The following is a 22892-nucleotide window of genomic DNA, read 5'->3' as shown; positions in this document are numbered from 1 at the left end:
ACGTGAAGGCTTGGTGGCTTCTTGTGGCTTTTCCTAGTTTCTTATGCTCTTATGAAAGTTATTGAGGGTTTTCAATGGTATTTCCATGAGTCTACCGAGAGTTTGATAAGGATTCTGCACCAGTGAAGCGGGAAACATGCATACAAACACGGGTAGTCATCTCTGTGGCCATTGAAAAACAGTCCTGATGAGAGAGCAAAGCGTTTAAAAATACGGACCTTTCATTAAAAAAAAAAGAAAGAAAGAAAGAAAAAAAGACATCAAGGGATAGAGAGAAATGGAAATCTCTTCTGTACTATATAATCTAGAATTTATGTGCATATATCAGCCTAGACTAAGGGATTTATTAGCAAATTCTTTTTTTTTATTATTATCAATGTGTATAACTTGTTACGATCGTCTTTTTTTTTTCTTCTTTACATAGACAACAAGTTTTATTATGTTCGCTTCATTTATTTGAAAGACATACAACAAGTGCATGAAAGAGAGAGAGAGAGAGAGAGAGAGAGAGAGAGAGAGAGAGAGAGAGAGAGAGAGAGAGAGAGAGAGAGAGAGAGAGAGAGAGAGAGCACATTTCCTCCCCTCCCTTACCCCTTCCTTACCACCCCCCCACCACCCATCCACCACCTCTCACTCACTCACGTCTGACCGCTGAGACTCGCCCTCTAGACCACCACCAGCAGGTCAGGACTGAGGCAGCAGACAGACTGGACCTGCCGCCGACGTGCACCAAACCGAGGACCCGCTAGCCAGGGACAGGGATACAAACTTACGCTCTTACCTACCCACTGTACTTGACCTTGACTGCCTTGTAACTACGTAGTGACCTGCATGTTCTCAGACGAAAGAACTGTTGATTTTGATGTGTCATTTCCATTGATTGATTGATTTTATTTGATTTGATTTGATTTTTAGAGGGAAAGGGGAATATCAAACTTTTTTTTTTTTTAGTTTTCTGTTTTATTGCATTTGTTTACCTTTTTTTTTCCTTTTTTTAGTTAATATGACGTGTATTTGAGTTTGCCTTAAGTGAAGTTAGGATTTTACAACTTTTTTTTTTTTTTTGCTTTTATGTGTTGACAGACTAATGCTGCTTACAATAATAATAATAATAATAATAATAATAATAATAATAATAATAATAATAATAATAATAATAATAATAATAATAGTAGTAGTAATAATTTGACTTCCATATCAGCTTGCTACTAGTATAATGTGACTAAAGATACGAAGCCAATGTGTCATGTGATCTGTTTGTTTGTCATGCTGCACTGTGTTACGAGTCAATTCTAATTCAAAACTGTAAATTTTAATGAGAGAAAATGTAAGGGGGAAGTATTTTCAAGGGGGACTTTATTAACCCTTCACCTGCTACTGGCAATGACACGCGATATTTGAGTAACTGTACAACGACTTTACCGATGGATAAATGCAACTACAGTCACTAAAAATGTGTCTTACTGTCATCTTTAATAGTGCCTTTGAAAAATTATAAACTTGCTTCAGAGTATTTCAATAAACTTAAGGAGACGCAATAAAAAAAATTGAAAAAAGTTTGAATTAGTTGAGTCTGTCAGTCATTCCTCTTACTGACACCTATAAACTTGCTCCAGAATATTTAAATAAGATCCAAGAGAGGCACTGAAAAGTTTGAATTAGTCAGTCATTCATCTTGCCTCATCTTCTTATCTTTACCGATGCCTTTCAAAAATACATTATGAACTTACATCAGTCATTTAATAAGCTAAAACATTCGAATTAGCTTGACATTCCTCTTACTAACACTTTACCGAGCTGGTGCCCTTGAAAACTACACTTTACTCTTACACCAGACTATTTAGATAAGCCGCAGCAGTTGAAGGGTTAAACACTATCGTCTACTTATGTACCTACAAAACTCGCTTCACTGCACATCACACCGCCATGTTTTCCTCAATTTGTTTTTTTTTGCACTTCCCTTCCCCCTCCCCCTACCCCCTGACCTCCCGTGCCCCGTAGGCTTACATCCAGATCGGGTCGAGCCGCTGCGGGGGCTCGCTCATCAACCAGTACCACGTGGTGACCGCCGGCCACTGCGTCGCGAGGTAAGCTCATTAGAGGTTAAGACATTAACTGCAGCATGAGGAAAGAACATAAAACATCAGGTAGGATCCGAGACTCATTCCAAACCTCACTGACTCATTCCTTGGGCATTACATGAGACATTACAGCATTAAGACTTTTACAACAAGGGACATAACAGCATAGACGTTACACCATAAGAAATTACAGCATAAAACATTACAGCACAAGGAAAGAACACAGTATTATAATGGAAGCTGCAATACTTATTCCACAACTTGGTAGTCTATTCCACCCCCCTCCCCAAGTCACTCCACAGTTCCCTGATTCATTCCACTTACTCATTTCACATTGCTGTTGGGCAGGTAAAGAATTCATTGCTGATAGGCTACAGGTTCTTGTGGGGTTTGTGAGGGCCAGTAAATCTGCTGCTGTTTTTCTTTTTCTCTCCTTTATTTTTTTTTCATTTATTTATGTTCCTTCATTCATTGCATTAGCTGAATAAGGAAGTAAGATACAATATTTCTTTTTTTTTTTTTGTGGGGGGTTTGCAAGTTAGTGTACAACTATAGTAATTGTATCCCCCCATCTCTCTCTCTCTCTCTCTCTCTCTCTCTCTCTCTCTCTCTCTCTCTCTCTCTCTCTCTCTCACCACACAGAGCACGCCCCGGACAGGTTCGCGTCACTCTCGGGGACTACGTGCTTAACTCAGAGCGGGAGCCTCTCCACCCTGTCATATTCGGCGCCACGGACATCAAGGTGAGGATACGAGAACATACTTCAGTCTCAGCCCGCCTCCCTCACCCCCTCTCGCTCCTCATCCTCCTGTCACAACATAATGAAGGGGGAGCTAGTGGGTGTTGGGTGGAGTGTGGAGTGTGGAGCAGGTATTATTGTGGGCTGTGAAATATACTTGCCTGTCTCCACCTATCATCTTCATCCATAAGTTCGTCTAATCTTTTAAAGCTCCTTAATGACCCCCGCACTAACAGCCTGATTACTGAGACTATTTCACTCATCTAACTTTATCAAGCTTGAACCCATTATTTATTGTTCTATCCTGATGGCTGACCTTGAGAATTTTGCTGATGCCACCCTCGTTCTGTCCTTTATCCCACTTCAAGACCTCTATCAGATCCCCTCTTAATCTTCTTGTCCTATCCTGATGGCTGACCCTGAGGATTTTGCTGATGTCACCTTTGTTACATCTTCTATAACTCGTTGCAGGTTCACCCGAATTTCAAGTTCACGCCGCAGGCAGATCGCTTTGACGTGGCGGTGATCACATTAGACAAACCCGTGCACTATCAGCCCCACGTGCAGCCCATCTGCCTCCCGGAGAAGGGCAAGGACTGGCTGGGCAGCTACGGGTGGGCGGCAGGATGGGGTGCCTTGCAGTCAGGTACGAGTGGTGGTACTATAATTCGTATTCTTAAACGCTTTTCTTAAACGATTTGTACTCCTAGAATTATTATTTTGAGACGCTGCAGAGATTATTTGTTGAGTTTTCATGTTTTCTCCTACTGACGATGGAGATTCCTTGTTAAGCTAACACTAGAATCATCTCTCGAAAACACCAGTAACTTCCACCAGAGACGAATAATGCATTTTTTCTTTTTCCTTTTCTCTGCATACATTGTTATAACTCTTGTCCGCCCGTCACAACATCATTTTCTAAGTCACCCTGTTTTCTCCTGCAGGTTCTCGGCTGCGACCCAAGACGCTGCAGGTGGTGGACGTTCCCATCCTGGACTCTCGGCTGTGTGAGGACTGGCACAGACAGAAGGGCATCAATGTTATCATCTATGACGAAATGATGTGTGCTGGGTAAGTCTCTCTCTCTCTCTCTCTCTCTCTCTCTCTCTCTCTCTCTCTCTCTCTCTCTCTCTCTCTCTCTCTCTCTCTCTCTCTACTTATCTATCTATCTATCTATCTATCTATCTATCTGTCTGTCTCATTTGCTGTAAAGTGACTCAATTAAGGTATGAAAGGTTTACTACTACTACTACTACTACTACTGCTACTACAGCTACTACTACTACTTTTTTTTTTTTTTTTTTTTTTTTTTCTACTGTAAAGTGACTCAATTAAGGTATGAAAGGTTTACTACTACTACTACTACTACTACTACTACTACTACTACTACTACTACTACTATTACGACTACTACTACTACTACTACTACTAATAATAATAATAATACGACTGCCATCACACCACCACCATTACGTCCACTACAACACACACACACACACACACACACACACACACACACACACACACACACACACACACACACACGACCCCTTGGCCATGGCGAGAAGTAAAACCGAATCTCTGCTGCCTCAGGTATAATGACGGCGGCAAGGACTCCTGCCAGGGGGACTCCGGCGGGCCTCTCATGATCCAGGAGGGCGGGCGGTGGTACCTGGCGGGCATCGTGTCTGCGGGCTACTCCTGCGCCCAGAACAAACAGCCAGGTGAGTGTGAGTGAGGCTGTTAGAGAGAGTGGAAGGGACAGAGGGAGAGAAACTATGAGGATTAAGCAAAGTCGAGAGAATAACGCTATTCTTCTGCCACTCTTGTCTTATCAGTCTGCCAGAAGGAGTGAGTCTGTTAAAGTGAATGAGTCTGTTAGAGGGAGTGGAAAGGACAGCGAAGGAAATTCGAGAAATTGACGCCTTGTCCTTTCGCTCTTGTGTTCTCAGTCTGCTAGGATGAGTGACTTTGATGACGTTCTGTTGAGAGATGCAAATGCGGTGCTGAATATTTTTGCAAGGAAAATAGGAATGAATGATAATTAAAAGCTCTCCTGCACTCAGAACAAACAAGCGAGTGTGAGAGAGTCTGTTAGAACGAGTTTATTGATGCTTTGTTGAGTATGCATAACTCAACAAGACACTCACACGTCCTCTTCCCTTCCTCCCCACACTCAGGGATCTACCACAAGGTGTCTTACACGTCTGACTGGATCTCTTGGGCGGCGAGCACCTAGAAGACCTGCAGTTCCCTGACAGCCTCGGCCTGTAGCAGCGAGTGGCGGCCGCCGGGCGAGGCCATGCAGCCAGGACCAGCGGGCGGTGCCTAGAGGAGTGAGGGGGCGGCCTGCACTCCAACCACCCTTACTCCAAGTGTCATCTTCCTAATTCTGTGATAATTCCTAATCCTACCGTCATTGTTACAGGCATGGGCGCTTGATGCTCAGTACTAAGAGTTGACCACACTGCAGATTGACACCTAACATTACTTGAACCTCCCTTCCTTCATACTGATTGGATTGTTATATACCTACTGACTTGTAAAGCATTAATTACACTGTTACGCACGGCTCTATAACTCCCAGTAATAACACTTCCGAAAGACACCACATGGGAATTTTATTTTTTACTATTTCTTTGTGACGCTTTTCATGTGATGGTGACGGTGACGGCTGCAGTCCTGGCGGGGCCTTCTTCATTCCTTCATTCCTTCCTTCCTTCCATTATCCAGACTCCTCAGAAACTAATCTGATTTTTTCTCTCTGGTGTTCGAAACTATATTGACTTTTGTCTAAACTAGCCTTTTCTCTTAGATTTTTCACTTCTTTCCCTCGAGAACGGCATTATGGGCGTTTTTTCTTGTGCCCCCATTAATGTACCTTTCAATAAACAAACCGTCTAGTTCCGCCAATGCTGCCCGACTCCAGCCACGCATCATAACTGAGTCTCAGGTTCACGTCTCCCGAGCGTGCTTGTCGTTGGGTTTGTGTGAGTGACATCATAAGTCATGTTGTTTGTGTTGTTTTGTTGATAAGCCGCAGCGGGCGGGTCCCGAGGCGGCGCAATGTGCATACTTCACTGTATTATACCAGCGTCATGTATATATAGCATATTTTTATATAAAACTCTGTACTTTTAAGAAACAGCTGTGTTTTATTTGTATTCTCATGAATCTAATATTGTTATAATATGGAGGCGGTGCAGAGAGAGAGAGAGAGAGAGAGAGAGAGAGAGAGAGGGAGGGAGGGGGGGAGATGTGTCACTTGTGTTTTGAAACAGTGACAAATTACCATCATATATTACTGAAGCAGGGACTCGGGAGTAGGCGGGATTGGAATCCATGTCAGGTCACTCCACGCGCACCGCAGCCACTCACTCAGGAAGGAGAGGATAAAGAAAAGGAAGAGGAATGTTCATTTATCATGGTACCTAACATTTTTTGCATAAGCAGTTAACAAAATTGTCCTCAATGTTCTGTGCTTGTAAATGAACAATTAATTCAATGTTGTTCAATCCAATCATACAATCATAGACAGTCTGTGGTAAGCTTATGATTTGCCAGTAGTCAGGTTTTGCTTGGAGACTTTCAGCCTATCAGAGGTCTCGTGATGAAGGGAATCATGGAAACACAGTAGACGTGAGCAACGTGGCTCCTGACCGCGACTAAATCAAGGAAAGCAAAATATTCTTAGTGTTCATCAAGGCGAGAGGAGATGAGTGGCGGGTAGTGGTGATAATGGTGGTGGTTGCGGTGAAGGCTACAGTCAGTACTGACCTTTCCCGTCCAGACGCCTTCAAACAAATCTTGGAGCGTCACAAGTACTTGAACCGCTGGGCTGTTCTAACGACTTGCTGTATGTCCAGCTGGGCGTGGGTGAAGGGGATGGGCGCTGTAGCAGGCGTGGCAAGGATGCCGTAGAGTTGAAGTGGGAAACGATCAGCTCGGGGGACTGGGCAGGCGGCTCAGGGAGAGGAGAGCCAGGAAGGAGGCGTGGACTGCGGCGAGGTTGGCGTTCCCTGTGGTGGAGTGGACAAGGCTCAGTTTGTGCACGGTTGCTCTGGACTTTGCTCTCAGATCTCTCTCGACCTGCATGAACCATTCTCCGTTGGTTGTGGCGGCCAGTCCCCATCTGGGACACAGACAGTGAGCTGGTCTCCATCTTGCGTCTCTCATCTAGTGTTGCGTATTGGCGAGTGCCGTGGGCTGGTCTCCTGGGCCTGGGCGTGGCTGTCGTCTGGCAACTGACCAAGTGGCGGCGGATTTGCTGATGGCGCTGTGCAGGTAAGGATGGCAGGGGAGGAGGAAGGTATGAAGGGGGGCATAGATGACGCCCGGGTGGTGCAAGGAGGGGGCGCTGGACACGGGTGTGGCCTGTCATCGGGTGGTGGTGTGGCTGGTCCATGGGTCCCCTGGCCAAGTTGAAGAACAGCTCGGACACGCTCATGTCCAGCGGGGCGGTGTTGGACAGGTAGAGGGAGGCGCGGCGCAGGCCGGTGACGATGCCTGGGCGGCCAGGGTTAGATGCTCCCTCATTGCAGCAGCGCGTCCAGCAGCAGTACAACACTGCCAGAACCACTAGTGCTACCCCGAGGCCCACACCAACGATCACCCCCTGTTGGGAAGATACAAAGAATTGCAGAGGATAGCAAACATCAACTGACCTTTAGTTCTTTCCTAGACTGTTTCATAACATTACACAACTAAATGTAGAAAGATATACTGTATGATAGCATAGTGGGAGGCTCCTCTCACCCAACAACTCAGAAAATAATATACACCAGATAAGATCTCTCTCTCTCTCTCTCTCTCTCTCTCTCTCTCTCTCTCTCTCTCTCTCTCTCTCTCTCTCTCTCTCTCTCTCTCTCTCTCTCTAAACTTGGTACTCGTGTTGTTGGCTTAACCCGTCTGCGCATTTGCCACCTTAACTCCGGAGTGACCTGGCCTGACCTGGGCCAGCAGAGTGCGGCCTAGGAAATTCACGTGTCAAGTACACTGAGCGCCACACGACCTTTACGCGTCGCCAAGTGTAAGGAAGATATGCAGCGTCATTGTTCCATCATCAAATCGAAACCCATTAAGTTAAAAGAAAACACGCAGTCATATACAGCAACTTACAATATTGGAATTAAGGCAAAGGATGACATCATGAGCGAGTGAGAGAGGTGTTCATGTGCCTGTCGACTGTGAACGTGACACTAGTTTGGGACGGGAACAGCCAGCACCCCGAGTACCAAGTAAGGATGGATTTATAGGTACTTACATAAGAAAGAAAATTATTCTTCACCATGTTTATTCCCGAGTTTCCAGCTTAATGGAATAGGCTCAGTAATCAGATTGTTAGTGGTGAGTCATTAGGGAGCTTTGAAAGAGGATTAGATAAATTTATGGACAGGGATTGTCACATGTAGGCCTGATGGCTTCTTGCAGCTTCCCCTGTATTCTTGCGGATGTTCTTTCGCACCACCCACCCAGCGTGCACCTGCAGAGAAGCAGAAAAGTTACATTAATACACTCCACTGCAACGTTCCCAGTGTTGTCCTCACTGCCTAAAAAACACCAGTATATACCCTCTACTGTCTACACCACACGCTGTTATGGCCACACAACACCACAGTGCCATTCGATAATACCAGTACATGTCCTCTACACCACACGTTGTTATGGTCACACAACACCACAGTGCCAGTCGATAATACCAGTACATGTCCTCTACACCACACGCTGTTATGGTCACACAAGACCACAGTGCCAGTCGATAATACCAGTACATGTCCTCTACACCACACGCTGTTATGGCCACACAACACCAGCACAGTGCCAATATCTGTATATTCCTGCCTGTCGCTGTTATACCGCAATTCAATCCACAACCTTAAGTCGCTTTGCTTAAACAGGAAGTTAGTTCCTGTTTACCTCACTGCTGCTTCTCTAATCTCTAAGCTCAGGATGTTGGGTCATAGTTACACATAGACTGCCTCTCAATACAATGGTGCCATCTCGGAACTAGGACACTATCGCATGTTTTAATCGCCAAGACTTCCTTTTTCGTGTTTTCTTATTTCAAAGAGAGAGAGAGAGAGAGAGAGAGAGAGAGAGAGAGAGAGAGAGAGAGAGAGAGAGATGACGTAATACAGACCTCTGAACAAGCAAATAACAATATGGAACAAATAAGTGTTTCACAATCAAACCAGGAAAGTACTAGATGAAGAAAGAAGAAATTTACATTGAATGTAGATAGATAGTTAGATAGATAGATAGATAGATTTAGTGTTTTATATAAAAGTTAAACGGAGGAAGAGAGCGGAGCCTCCTGGCCTCTTCTTGGACTCATAAGGCACAGAAGAAACAAAACAAAACATCTATAGAACAAGCTAAGACATCGATGTTCTCTCTCTCTCTCTCTCTCTCTCTCTCTCTCTCTCTCTCTCTCTCTCTCTCTCTCTCTCTCTCTCTCTCTCTCTCTCTCTCTCTCTCTCTTTGAATGGGGAGGAGAAAGAATGACCTAGATTAAAAGAATATTTTTTACAATTATTATTTTTATCTTTTTCAATGTCCTTGATATATAAGAATAGATGAAAATATATATATATTCATATTATTGAGTTCCGTTACCAAAGCGGTATTGCTGACTCCGTCTCTCCGCTGAGCCGATGTAAACAAACCGAAGTGTGTGGCACACTGAGAGGCCAGGTGCCCCTCGGCCTGCTGGATTAAGGTGCGTACCTCTAGGCTGACACTTGTACCCAACAAGGGAAAATGGTGCAGTGAAGGAAGTGTAAAAGTATAATAACAATATTTTGCGTCAGTGTAGAGAACATTATCAACCTGACTGGACACTGCCAGCTTTTGTTGCCAAACGTTTTACAATATTTCTGCTGCTACTTAGTATTGGCTATGACTGTAAAAGACAGTACTAGTGCATGGACCGGGGCAGCACTGGGATGGACCCGGATGGCCCTGAGTGACTGCCCGGCCAGGACTAGTGACGTCTGGTGCGAGTCACTGCAGAGTAATAGAAGTAATTGGACTTGTCATTCGCGATCATAGGTGTCTCTTCCATTGAGAATGCTTGCTTTCTTTGGACTTCGTTGCTTTGATATGTTTGGAATGCCTCAGAAACTTATGTGCTTTGATATATTAAGAGTTGACCAGGTTTATTTATTAACTTATTTATGTCGCTGTAATGAATGAGGACAATGTCTTAAACAAACAACTTGTATGTTAATGATCCACGACTTTTGACAAACACAGCTACTACAAATATTTTGTGGAAATTAAATATTAGAAGTGTAAAATATTTGGCATGTTCATTCCTCCCACTCTTTTTCCAGATTGGCAAAATGGCTCCTTCAGCGCTGTCATCTGAGGTTGAGAAAAGGTCAGTAAGTGCTGTGCTTGCATGAGTTGCAGTGAGTATGTGTACTGCCACCTCCTGTGCCTTGGCCGGTGCTCTGTGTGAGTGTTGCTTATGTTGTGTGCATAGTGCAGATCACCTATTTAGAATATTATTGAATAATGTTAATAATAAAGAGTTTATTGATAAAGCAGTAGTGACACTGAAAATATACATTGCTGTTGCTGTAGTGCCAGTGTGTAATTTAAATAGCCCTCAACTGTACTGCTTTATCACTTTGTCTGTCATAATAACTGGCACCACATTGTAACGCTGCTGCTGGTTGGTGCCGTCACCCACTGACTGCTAGACATACTTCTTTCTTGTTTTGGAAAAAAGAAAAAACAGTCAAATTGACATAACGTTTCTGCCAAAATCCTTAGTAAGGTACCTGATTTATCAAACTGTTACTTAAGAAATTTGGATTGGTGACTGTAAGCAACTAATCTGGAGCCAAATTGTGAAGGATTCTTGAATAATGGCATTTCTTATATATTAACTTTTTATTTTAATTATCCCAATGCTTCCCAGTTTTTCTTTCACATCCTCTGTCCTGTAGAGCCCCAGTACAACTGTCCATGTAGGGATAGTTCTGTAGACAGACAACAGGCATAGATAAATACAAGTAGATAGTAAATTAAAACCCAGAAAGTTTGTGTTGTGAAGGGATATTTTATGAAAACAATCTTCACTAAACTGTGATGGAAGACATTCAGATTGGAGCTGAATTGTGAAAGATTCCTCAATAGTGACACTTCTCATATATGAACTTTCATTTTGATTATCCCAATATGTTTCCCAATTTTCCTGCTACATTCTTGGTTTTGTGAAAGTACAGTCATCCATTTGGGAGCATCAGGTGTAGACAGATACATAGACAGGTGGATTGGATATTGATAGCCTGGAACTTAGTGCAGTGAAGGAATATTTTAACAGAACAACAAAACTATGGCTTCAGAAGTTTGAAGTTAAATTGTGAAGGATTATTTCTTAGATATTTTAACTTTTTATTTTTAATATTTTAGCATGTTTGCAGTTTCCCTTCCACAACCTCTGCTGAGTGCAGCCCTGATACAGCTATCCATTTAGGGGCAGTTCTTTTTTTTAGACGGGCATCAGATGTAGATAAATAAATAGATAGTCAAGGCATTAGGTGTAGATAGATAAATAAATAGTGAATGGAAGCCAGGAACTTAATGTTGTGAAAGGATATTTCATCATAATCTTTGCAAAACTGTAACCCCAGAAATTTGAGTTGGTGATTGAAAACAGTTGATCTGGAGCTGAATTGTGAGGGATTCCAGAATAGTGATACTTCTTAACTTTTATTTTGATTATCCCAATATGCTTCCCAGTTTTCCTTCCACAGCCTCTGTCCTGTGAAAGCACATCCATCCATTTGTGAGCAGTTCTTTTTAGACAGCCATCAGGTGAAGATAGATCAGTAGTGAATTGATAGATAGATAGTGGATTGGAAGCCAGGAACTTTGTGTTGTGAAGGGACATGATATCAAGACAACCTTTGCTAAGCTGTGACTTCAGGTGTTGTGAGAACATTTTGAAATTTTAAATATTGACTTTAATGTTGTTATTAGGCATATGTAGATCACAGCAAAAAATCAAGTGGTCATGAGTGTTTCCTAAAATTTTGATCAGAACATATGAACATAAGAACATCAGAGAATAAGGGAAACCACAAGAAGCCACCAAGTCTACACATGACATTCTCTTTATAAAACATACCACCTGTCATCTTTATCCAGAAATACATCTTCATCTTCAACCTCCCTGTTGACTCAGCACCAACACTCTGATTACTGAGTCTACTCCAGTCATCTAGTGCTCTATTTTCAGATACAATTTCTTCCTGTCTTATCTTAAATCTAACTTTATGGAGCTGAAACACATTATTTCCGTCCAATCCTGATTACTGACACCAAGGATTTAGGTTGTCACTTTTGTTATTTGCCCTACACCATCTAAAGACCCCTATCACATCCCCTCTTAATCTTACCCTATCCTGATTGCTGACACTGAGAATTTTGCTTATATCACTCTTGTTATATGCCCTACATCACGTAAGGACCTCCATCACATCCCCTCTTAACCAACCCCTACACCAAACCTGATTACTAACTTATAATACTGTTGTTTCCAGGGTGATTCAGTTGTGTGAGGAGTTCAAGCAAGGCATCAACTACCAGATAATCCAGAACGACATGCCGGAGCTGAAACAGGAGCAGGTGGTGGACGTCATCAACAAGCTGCTGGCAAATGTATGTGGGGCAACACCACTTCATTGCTTGGTGGTTCAGTTATAAAAGTGTGTGACTGCCCCAGAATAGAAACTGTATTGTTGAGTACTTATGTTAGAGAGCAGGAAGGTAAATAAAAGCTGCAGGTAGTAAGGAGACACCACTCTGTTGTCTGGTGGTTCAGTGATAGAAGTGTGTGACAGCTCCAGAATAGAAACTGCATTGCTGAGTACTTATGTTAGAGAGCAGGAAAGTAACAAAAAACAGCAGGTAGTAAGAAGATACCACTCTCTTGTCTGGTGGTTCACTGATAGGAATGTTTGACAGGCCAAGAAGCAAACATTAAAACACTTTATCAAGTTTAGATCATACATTAAGGCAGCCTTTATTGATTCAAAGCTTTTCAGGTAAAAAGTGCTTGCATTAATTATTTCTAGAATTCATTTGAAAATTCAAAATATCTTGTACAAATACTATTGAAGGGATCTTTGCTCAAGCATTACCTAGCTCTCCTCACACTGTGGTGCTGTGTTGACAGAGCCGGATTGACATGCTAAAGAAGGATGACGGAGCACTGGTGTTCAAGCTGCGAGACCCCGGCAGCCTCCACCGCATCAAGGGAGCTGAGCCAGAGGAGCAGGTGTGCGACCGCCACACACACACACACACACACACACACACACACACACACACACACACACACACACACACACACACACACACACACACACACACACACACACACACACACACACACACACACATTCTCTCTCTCTCTCTCTCTCTCTCTCTCTCTCTCTCTCTCTCTCTCTCTCTCTCTCTCTCTCTCTCTCTCTCTCTCTCTCTCTCTCTCTAACAGTATTTTGGAATTATAAAGTAAAAAAATCATTGCATTCAACTCCAGACTTTTGACTGACACTGTTTGGAATTATAAAAGTTTTGAAAAATTATTGCATTTATCCAGACATGATAACTAACTTTTTTTTAGATGTAATACTAAAGCTTTACTTGACATGGTTCTTTTGTTTGCTTTGTTAGCTTTTATATATATATATATATATATATATATATATATATATATATATATATATATATATATATATATATATATATATATATATATATATATATATATTATTATTATTATTATTATAAAAGTAAAAAACATCATTATATTCAACCATAAATCTTCTGACTAACACTATCTGACCACCATCACATCTAACTAACACTATCTAACCACCTCCACACCTGACTAACGCTTTCTGACCACCACCACATCCGACTAACACTGTCTGACCACCATCACATCCGACTAACACCATCTAACCATCATCACATCCGACTAACACTATCTAACCAACATCACATCTGACTAACACTATCTGACCACCACCACATCTGACTAACACTATTTGACCACCACTACCTAACTAACACTATCTGACTACCATCACATCTGACTAGCACTATTTGACCACCATCACATCTGACTAACATTATATCTAGCTAACATAATATCTTTTCTTCTGTGTAAGTTTGCTCATCTCATTTCTCCTCTCTTCCATGACTTATTTTTCATTCTCTCTTCTGTTTCACTCCTATTCTTCCAGTATTCCTTTTCACCGCCCTTCCTGTTTATTCCCCAACCAACATTACACTTGACTGACACCAGACTAGCATTGCATCATACTAATGCTATACTTGATGTGCGTTTCCTGCAGGTGGTGTACAAGATTATCGAGGAGCACGGCACGCAGGGCATCTGGGCGCGGGAGATCCGATCCAAGAGCAACCTGCATCTCAACACAGTGGAGAAGGTGCTGAGGAAACTGGAGAGCAAGAAGTTGATCAAGAGTTTTAATTCAGTCGCTGTGAGTGTTTGAAATATCCCACTTGGTTTTTTGTGGAACTGCAAATGGAACATATTTTTGTTGTCGTTGTTGTCGTCTTCTTGTAGGGGATTCTGTCAGGCATTGCCACAGCCAGTCAACTCTCTAATATGCTCAGTCTTTTTGTACCTTCTTCAGTTGCACATATTACAAGCATGTCTTCTTTCACTGCATCCATAAACAGGTCATCCCTCTCTTTCCCTCTCTCTCTCTCTCTCCTGCCAGGTAGATCCATCTCCAGCATCCTCCTCCCTACACACTCTTTATCTCTCCTCTTGACACACCCACACCAGCTCAGTCTCGCCTCTCTAGTTTTGTATTCAAAGTGACATACGTGTGTCTCAGATGTTTTCCTTGCTTATTTTGTTATTTTGTGTGTCTCAGATGTTTTCCTTGCTTATTTTGTCAAGCCTCATCACTGCTGGAGAGAAGCATGTACAATATACTATATATCTGTTAGTTACACTCATGTCTTGATTTAGATGAATATAAAAAACACAAGTCTGCAGCAATAAAATATTTGAATTGCAAAGCCAACACAGTTACACTAAGCTGAGTGTGCCTCATACCTCATTCATTCTTAAGTAAATTACAAGAGGAGAGTATAAATTCATCATGGACTTTATTCAGTGTTTGTTCAAGATGTGTGGGTTCAGCATAGCAACTGGCAAATGGGTAAGATTTGGAGTGAAGTTACATAAGAACATAAGAAATAAAGGAAGCTGCAAGAAGCCATCAGGCCTACACGTGGCAGTCCCTGTATGAATCATACCTACCTATTTCTACCTATCATCCCCATCCATAAATCTGTCTAATCTTCTCTTAAAGCTCCCTAATGGCTTACCACTAGCAACTTGATTATTGAGTCCATTCCACTCATACAAGTATAGTCATGTACACAACAGTCAGGACTCATGCCTTGCAAGTGATGGCATTCAGTTCACTTCTCGTGCTGCTTGATAATCTTTGCCTGGTTTAATGCATATTGACTCTTTCACTGCTATATGCTACATTTTCCATTAATCACAAATCCCTTCTGAGACACTTTTTTCTTGTTCCATGAATATTATATTGCCTAGAAATTGGAAAACTTTTCATTCACTCCTTTTGTTATTTCTTGTAGATGCATATGGAGATTGTGTGTTGTGTTTTTAGTGTTGAGAAGTGTTTGCATATCCCACAGAAAGGATTAGGTATAGTTCTTGCCTCTTTATTTATCATTTACTCATATACACCCAACATAGATGTCATGAGTTAAAGAACCAAGTGACTGCCACAAATAAGCCCACCAGCACAGTACATCAGTGAAAGAGTCAAATAAATACCATAGACAAGTGCACCATCATAAATAGTACAAGTAACACTACATCAACAGCCTAACAGGTTTCCTTAATCTTTCAGGCTCCCAAGAAGAAGACGTATCTTTTGTATGACCTTGAACCTGACCGCTCCCTGACTGGAGGCGCATGGTACTCAGACCAACACTTTGACTCAGAGTTTGTGGACATCCTCAACCAACAGTGCTGGAGGTGAGCCTGGATAGCTGTCATGGAGAGGTGAAAGCATTATGTTAGTCATGAAGAATGTTGAGGTGGGTAATGAATGTATCACTCACAGAATATTTGTGAAATGAAGAAGTGAGGAGAGCAAGAGTGGAATGGATTACAGAAGTGATTGGAAGATATAAAATGAGATGGGCTGTTCACATCATAAGAAAAGAAGACCAGGAACTGATTAAAAAAGCTTGGAGGAAACCAGTTGAGGAAAGACAGAGAGTGAGATGGAGGGATAGTATTGGAAAGGATGGGAGTCAACGAGAAAGATGCAAGGGACAGAAACTACTGAAGGAGATTCATACCTGGTACAATATGTACACAAAACATCCAGGGGCCAGCTGGCATCACACTGTGACACAAAGAGGTGTTCCTGCATTTGTTTCCCTGTATTTTGCATTTGACAATAAGGATCTTCTTCAAGCTTTCTGGACTTTTCACCTATCTCTACAGTTCAGCAGGAGCTTATGACATAGTTATTGTTGCAGGTTTTTAGAGCAGAGGATGGTGCGGGCCAGGCAGGTGGCAGGTGGCCCCATTGCAGTGAGAAATGCTTCTTACATCTCCTCCAAGGAAGTCCTCAAACACATCAATGAACTGGGCATTACTAAGGTGAGTGCAGTGCATTGTCTGTCTGTCCTGGGGGGGTCCATTACTCACAGCAAAGGGATAGACTCAGTGAATCCTTGGCTCCAAAGTGCATCCTGTTCTTTAGCCAGGGAAAGACATTGGCACTTCTCAGCTCTCTCTCTCTCTCTTGTACCCTCAACCTTGTCTTATTTTCTCTCTTATCCACCCATTTCTGCCAGGATCATTCTATCTATATACCAGGCTGGCAATCCCATACAAGGTGACCCAGACAAAGCACCACTAATTCACAGATACATGATTCATACTCTTAGCTTGCCAACCCCTTTACTGTACCTCAAGAGATTGGATGTAGCACAGCTGGCCACATACTTCTACAGCAAAGACAAACAGCATACACTAGTTTACTTTCCCCTCTAATGAGACTGTTTCTTACACCACCCCTACTCCAATCAAGGTGCATTGTTGAGCTGCATGTTGAGTATTGCCAATCACCATCTATATATTACAGGTCCAGCTGAGCATTGATGACATTGAGACCATTCTGGAGACCCTGGTGTTTGATGGGAAGGTGGAGCACTCTGTTGCCTCCGATGGTGCCCAGGGACTGAAGCTGTACAGGGCCGTCACTTCCTTCCTGCCAACGCCTTCCCTCATGACTATACCCTGTGGTGTGTGTCCGGTGAGTAGCAGGGCTGGTGGGTTATGTTGACCTTAGAACATAAGAATATAAGGAAATCAGGGAAGTTGCAAGAAGCCATCAGGCCTACAATGTGGTTGTCACTGTATGAAATATGCCTATCTCTTTCCATCTCTTATCCCCATCCATGAATTTGTGTGATCTTCTAAAGCTCCCTAAGGACTCAATACTAACAACTTGATTACTGAGTGCATGCCTTCACCTACCAATCTGTCTGAGAACCAGTTCCTTCCTCTTTTTTAAATATAACTTTTCTAGATTGAACAAACTATTCCTTGCTCTATCCTGACTACTGATCTTGAGAATTTTGTCTACATCACCCTTGTTTTATCCCCTATACCACTTAAAGACTCGTTATCTGTTTTATCTGTTAAAAGAGAGACTTGCTGTCTTTATGTGTGGAGGGCTGAGTCATCGAGGAACTTAAAAGATTAGATAAATTCATGAATGAGGATGACAGGTGAAAATAGGTAGCTATGACTCATGTGGGGACTGCCACTTGTAGACCTGACAGCTTCTTGCAGCTTCCCTCATTGTGTGTTGTTATGAATGTGCTGAGAAGATACAGAGTGAGGAGTGTTTTCAAAGGTCCTGGAGATGACTGCTTTGATTCTTGTGGGTGTCTTTTCCCTCTTATGGTAATGAATCTGTTAAACTGTCACTTGTGTCATGAAAGTGCACTTGAAAATCCTACTAGAAATTGTTATTATTATTGTTATTTATTTTTATTTTTTAAGAGGGGCATTGGTCAAGGGCAACATAAATGATTAAAAATAAATAAATAAAAGTCCCATCGAAGGTAACAGTCCCAAAAGAGTATAGTTAAAAGGATTATCCAAAATTATGAGGAGTGTCTTGAAACAGTACAGGTTAAAGGCAGAAGGAAATACAGAAGCAGGTAGAGAGTTTCAGAGTTTACAAAAAAAAATAGATAAATAAATAAATAAAACTTTTGTGTTAGAGAGGTGGACAGAATAGAGATGAGAGAATGTAGAACTGCCTTATTCATCTTGAGGTAATTGGATGAATATCAGAACATATTTCTTTATGGCAGCTGATCAAGCAGTGTGACGATGTGGGGGACGTGACGCCCACCAAGTGCCGCTACATGAAGGAATGGCTCAACCTGGACTGGTGAGGTGCGGCAGTGGTGGTGGCGGCGGTGATTGGGTAACAGTGCTGTGATCTTTTGTAATGCTGCTGTTAGTGAGGCAAATGTTGTAAAAGTGGTAAGAGAGGAGAGGAATTTGATGATTAAGAAGGTGGTGTGTGGGAGAGACTCTGCATTCTGGACTGTTGGGGGAAGATATGAATGAGGAAGTGAGAAGAGAGAACTGAAGTGATCTCTTGTTATGTTGTCAGTGAGGGAAGTGCTTTAAAGTGGATTGTAGATTGCAAAGAATGGGAAGCTGAACTGATGGAGGGGTACAAGACCACAGAGATGCAAGAGTTGGCTTTGGGAGGGAACTAAAAGGGATGTAGAATAGGGAGAGGAGGTAGGAACTAGATCTTTAAAAGGCACAGATGGCTAGGAAGGCAGTGTGTGAGGGAGACTTTGTACTCTGGACTGTTGAGAAGGATGAAGATATGAATGAGGAACTGATAAGAAAGAATTGAGGTGATCTTTTGTAAGTTTTAGTAAATATTGTAAAACTAGAAAGAGAAGGTAGGAATTAGCTAATTAAAAGACATAGATGGTCAAAGATATTGCATTGGAGTACTGAGTTTAGTAAAGTGTTTGTGGAGAGTGTGAATGAGAGAATAAGAGAGAGAGAACTGAAGTGACAGCACCATTCCGCCTTCATACAAATCCTTTCTTCCTGTGTGTGTATATTTTGTGTGGTGGCAAGACAGAGACAGAGTGAAGCAAATACACATTCTGTTCACTAGTGCTGTATAATTACCACATGCCAGATGTAGCAAACCTAACTTAACCTGTGCTGTATAGTATACTTTAAAATTGGAATCATACAAGAAAGTACAGCTTCCACCACTGAAATGTTGATCTCTGGAGCTGGTGAGAAGTGGCAAAGGCAAGGAGTGTACATCAGCAATAGGCAAGCCAGATCAGTGTAGATGTGGAGACAAGAACACACAAGTACTGGTCATAACCTGAATACAAGAATACAGCACACTTTAATGTTTTTCTTTAGTGTGTCATCAGAGGAGAGTGTGAGGGAAGCTAATGTTTGTGTGGAAACTGTTGTCATGTTATTGTTTGCCTCCCTGCTGTGTGAAAAGTGAGGCAAAGATACAGATTGTTCTCCTCTCTTCTTCCTTTCCTCAGTGTGTCAATACTGAGGGTAAAGATTTTTGTTCTTTCCTCAGTGTGTGAATATAGATAAAGAGATACAAGTTTTCTTCCTCTTCCTTTTCTCAGTGTGAATACAAAGACACAGGTATATAGTTTTCATCTCCTCCTCCTCCTCCTTCTCCTCTTGACATAGTGCTGATATGTGCCACCCTAATATAAAGAGATACAAGTTTTCTTCCTCTTTCTTTCCTCAGTGTGAATACAAAAACACAGGTATACAGTTTTCTTCTCCTCTTGACTTCCCCATATGTGCCACCCCAGTCTGTACCTCTACAGCACAGTCATCCTCTTCCTCATTCACTGATTAACTTCTCATGAGGTAATATATATACTAGTTTGACAGAAGAAAGAGGCAGTTGATGCACTTTCACCTCCAGCCACATAATACACACACCACATCAACACACCAGCAACAATCTGTTATTCTTCTTTTGCTGTTTCTCATTGTTGCTGTCCATTGCATCCTCTGTGGCTCCCATCCCTCATCTTACTGTCCCTCTCTTGATCTTCCTTTAACCAGTTTTCTCCCAGTTCTTTGAATCAGTCCCTGCCTATTGCATCATGATCTGTAACTACCATCTCTCTCTCTCTCTCTCTCTTTCTAACCATTTTCTCCAGGTTCTTTTAATAACTCTGTTCTTCTCATCTTATCACGTCCCCAGATTCATTTCCTCATTTAAAGATAAGCCTGATGTCTTGTTTTACTGTTGTATTATTGAATTATGACTTACAAGGTGGACTTCACTTCCTCAGCAGTACAGTTCTGCTCTTCTTTTGGTCTGGTTTACGTAGTCTTTCTGTAAAAGCATAGTTGGCGTAGTGAAGTCAGATTGTCTGGTAAGGATCTAAGGGTCCAGTGGTGTCTGGAATCCCTTGTAAAAAATAAATAACTAGATAATAAAAATTGGTCAGTAGCTGGTTGATGTTATGTGAATATGGTTAAGACATGATTAACGTGAGTGAGTGTGTACCTTGTTAAAAGACACGTTTGTATGTTCTGTACTTGTCTCTCGTGTTCTGAGAAATGCAAAAGAAATACGTCAAAGTCAGTACGAAACATTTTGTAAGAGACTACGAGAGGTGCATCTTTTGAAGCTCTGTTTATGAAATGTTTGAAGAAAAGTTGGAGCTTTACACTTTATTTGATCCTGGCCACATTCTATTACAGTTCAAGTTTTCCTTTTGTGCATCATGATTCAAGCTGATTTTTTTCTTTTTATGTAGGAGGGACGCTGACCAAGGGCAACAAAAATCCAATAAAAAAAAAATGCCCACTGAAATGCCAGTTCCATAAAAAGGATCCAAAGCGGCAGTCAAAAATTGAAGGATAAGTGTCTTGAATTGTAAAGGATATGAGAGAGACCTGTCTTTTCAAGCTTTATTTATAAAATGTTTGAAGAGAAGGTCCACATGTCATCTGATCTTTGTCACATAACCAAAATTAAAATTATCTTTTCCCCAACATAATTCAAACTCTTTTTTCCATTTAAATTCAAGCTCTCTTTTCCCATTTCAGTTCAAGTTCTCTTTCCCTCATTATGCCTGAAATCTTCTTACATTCTCATCATCATTGAGGTTCAATTTTTCCCCATCATGACTGAAATTCTCTTAAGTTCTGTTCCCAGTCTTACACAGAACAGGAGGACAACATGACAACACAAGTGAATCAGTCCTCATTCTTCTCTGGCGGTGGCCCACACGGCTGCACCATCTTCTCCATCATGTTGAAGCGAACCCTGGCCTTGGTTTCATTCTCCCCGATGGCAATCATATTCAGCATATCAAAGTGGCCCATGTAGGAGGCATAGGTGTCGCGCTGCTGGTTGACGCACCACTCAAACTGTGCCGTGTCTGCATGTCCTGCAAGGTGGATCAAAACGTGTGTGTTATTTAGGTGATGTTCCTCGGCCCACTTCACTCACTGCTCAATCCCAAACTGCCCAACATTTTCTACCTGTGCCGATGTACTTGGACTGTAGATGCTCAAGTTGTGAGTGAATGTTGTACCGGTCACCCATTGCCTCAATCTGTGGGGGAGGAGAGGATGGTATGAGGGTACAGGAGTTACAACAAGGGGGACATAAGCAAAATTCTCAGGATCAGTAATTGGGATACAACAAGAAATAACAGGTTCGGTTCAAGCTTGAAGTTAAAGGAAGAGGAAGGAATTGGCTCTCAGTGGTGGATGAATGGAAAAGACTCAGAAATCAGGTTGTCAGTGGTGAGTCATTAGGGGCTTTAAAGGAGGATGAGACAAATTTATGGATGGGGATGATAGGTGGAAACAAGTAGGCAGGTTTCATACAGGGACTGCTGTGTGTAGGCCTCATGTTTTTTTTTACATTTTCTCTTGTGTTCTTATGCTCACTCAGCACAATGCTCCACTCGGCCACACACACACACACACACACACACACACACACACACACACATCTGGCAGTGGTCAAGTGGCCACAACAAGAGATTAGACGCAGAAGGGAGGAGGAGGAAAGGGAATTTACAAGCTTTACAAAGAAATAATGATCATAACAAGAGAAATGACACTTTTTACTAGTTATGCTATAAAAATTAGTGAGCGCAACAATGGAAGACACAGGAGGGACACGAAGAAAAGTTATTTTATGAGCTACACTGGAAAATAATGATTGTAATTGAAAGTTCACGGAGGGGAGGGAATAAAGGGAATTTTCACTAATAATACTAGTTATAATTCAAACTTAACCAAATATTGAACCATGTGGAGTAGCCTTGTAACCCTGTATGTTAATTAGATCCTGTGGAATTTGTATTTCTGGCGGACGTCTAACCCTGCCAGCCCGCCTGCGCCTCCCATGCTGATTTTGCACCACACGACGGTTCTCAGGATTCTTTCTTTAAACTAAACCAGGTATCAAGTATACTCACTCACTTCAGAACAGTCACAATAATCAAAACTTCCTCGTAACTCAAGCCGCTGCCTTCAACACAATACTTCTTTCTCGCCAACACAAAATTCCTCCTCTTCTGGTGTGTGTTTGTGTGTGTGTGTGTGTTTGTTTACATGTTGATTGCTGGTTCTCTTCTGTTCTACATTGATATTTTGGTCTGCATAATGCATTTTATGGTACAAACTTATAGAAAAAGAATAGGAAGTGAGTGGATTATTTGAAATGGTTTAGCTTTTCGACGTTTGATAAATGCGTTTATATGTTGTGTTTATATATATAATGTACAAAGAAAAAGAAAAAAAGCGACAATTCACGCTACAAAGTAACCCGAAATAACAAACAACAGGTAACGAGGAACAACAAAATACTGCAGCAGGACTTGAGTAATAATGTATATAATATTTATAGTGAAACAAACTAAAACTCTCAGTTTCTTAAAAAGATCAC

At 41.9% G+C, this 22892-nt stretch overlaps 4 protein-coding genes across 5 annotated transcripts in view; 2 read left to right on the top strand and 2 right to left on the bottom strand.

Annotated features, from left to right (window-relative positions):
- Window positions 1-5965, top strand: part of LOC135101185 (uncharacterized) — a 46280-nt gene extending 40315 nt beyond the window's left edge. Inside the window, exons 7-12 of the mRNA XM_064004789.1 lie at window positions 2002-2087; window positions 2724-2823; window positions 3292-3466; window positions 3765-3891; window positions 4414-4544; window positions 5001-5965. Of these exons, the coding sequence (XP_063860859.1) occupies window positions 2002-2087; window positions 2724-2823; window positions 3292-3466; window positions 3765-3891; window positions 4414-4544; window positions 5001-5059 (678 nt within the window). The 3' untranslated portion in view covers window positions 5060-5965. The remainder of the gene's footprint in view (window positions 1-2001; window positions 2088-2723; window positions 2824-3291; window positions 3467-3764; window positions 3892-4413; window positions 4545-5000) is intronic.
- A 519-nt stretch (window positions 5966-6484) lies between these two features.
- LOC135101082 (uncharacterized) lies at window positions 6485-8714 on the bottom strand. The gene is made up of 3 exons (XM_064004656.1): window positions 8677-8714; window positions 8084-8302; window positions 6485-7435 (listed from the first exon to the last, which is right to left on the bottom strand). Exons 2-3 carry the CDS (start codon window positions 8108-8110, stop codon window positions 6617-6619), a joined length of 846 nt encoding a protein of 281 aa, XP_063860726.1. The 5' UTR covers window positions 8111-8302; window positions 8677-8714; the 3' UTR covers window positions 6485-6616.
- A 716-nt stretch (window positions 8715-9430) lies between these two features.
- LOC135101182 (DNA-directed RNA polymerase III subunit RPC6-like) lies at window positions 9431-19559 on the top strand. The gene is made up of 9 exons (XM_064004784.1): window positions 9431-9538; window positions 10155-10201; window positions 12375-12492; window positions 13010-13111; window positions 14196-14345; window positions 15765-15892; window positions 16405-16528; window positions 17016-17186; window positions 18259-19559. The coding sequence occupies exons 2-9, from the start codon at window positions 10164-10166 to the stop codon at window positions 18340-18342; spliced, it is 915 nt and encodes a 304-aa protein (XP_063860854.1). The 5' UTR covers window positions 9431-9538; window positions 10155-10163; the 3' UTR covers window positions 18343-19559.
- A 1325-nt stretch (window positions 19560-20884) lies between these two features.
- LOC135101184 (splicing factor 3B subunit 5-like) lies at window positions 20885-22586 on the bottom strand. 2 transcript variants are annotated; one of them, XM_064004788.1, is made up of 3 exons: window positions 22427-22586; window positions 21473-21545; window positions 20885-21378 (listed from the first exon to the last, which is right to left on the bottom strand). In XM_064004788.1, exons 2-3 carry the CDS (start codon window positions 21534-21536, stop codon window positions 21185-21187), a joined length of 258 nt encoding a protein of 85 aa, XP_063860858.1. In that variant the 5' UTR covers window positions 21537-21545; window positions 22427-22586; the 3' UTR covers window positions 20885-21184. The 2 variants fall into 2 exon arrangements, with proteins under 2 accessions (XP_063860858.1, XP_063860857.1); XM_064004787.1 differs by having other exon boundaries at window positions 22423-22584.
- Between the last annotated feature and the right edge of the window lie 306 nt (window positions 22587-22892).

Source organism: Scylla paramamosain, chromosome 6 (genome assembly GCF_035594125.1).
Source record: "Scylla paramamosain isolate STU-SP2022 chromosome 6, ASM3559412v1, whole genome shotgun sequence".
NCBI classification, from domain to species: domain Eukaryota; kingdom Metazoa; phylum Arthropoda; class Malacostraca; order Decapoda; family Portunidae; genus Scylla; species Scylla paramamosain.
Note: the sequence above shows the minus strand (reverse complement) of the source record. Positions and strands in the feature narration are given on the sequence as shown.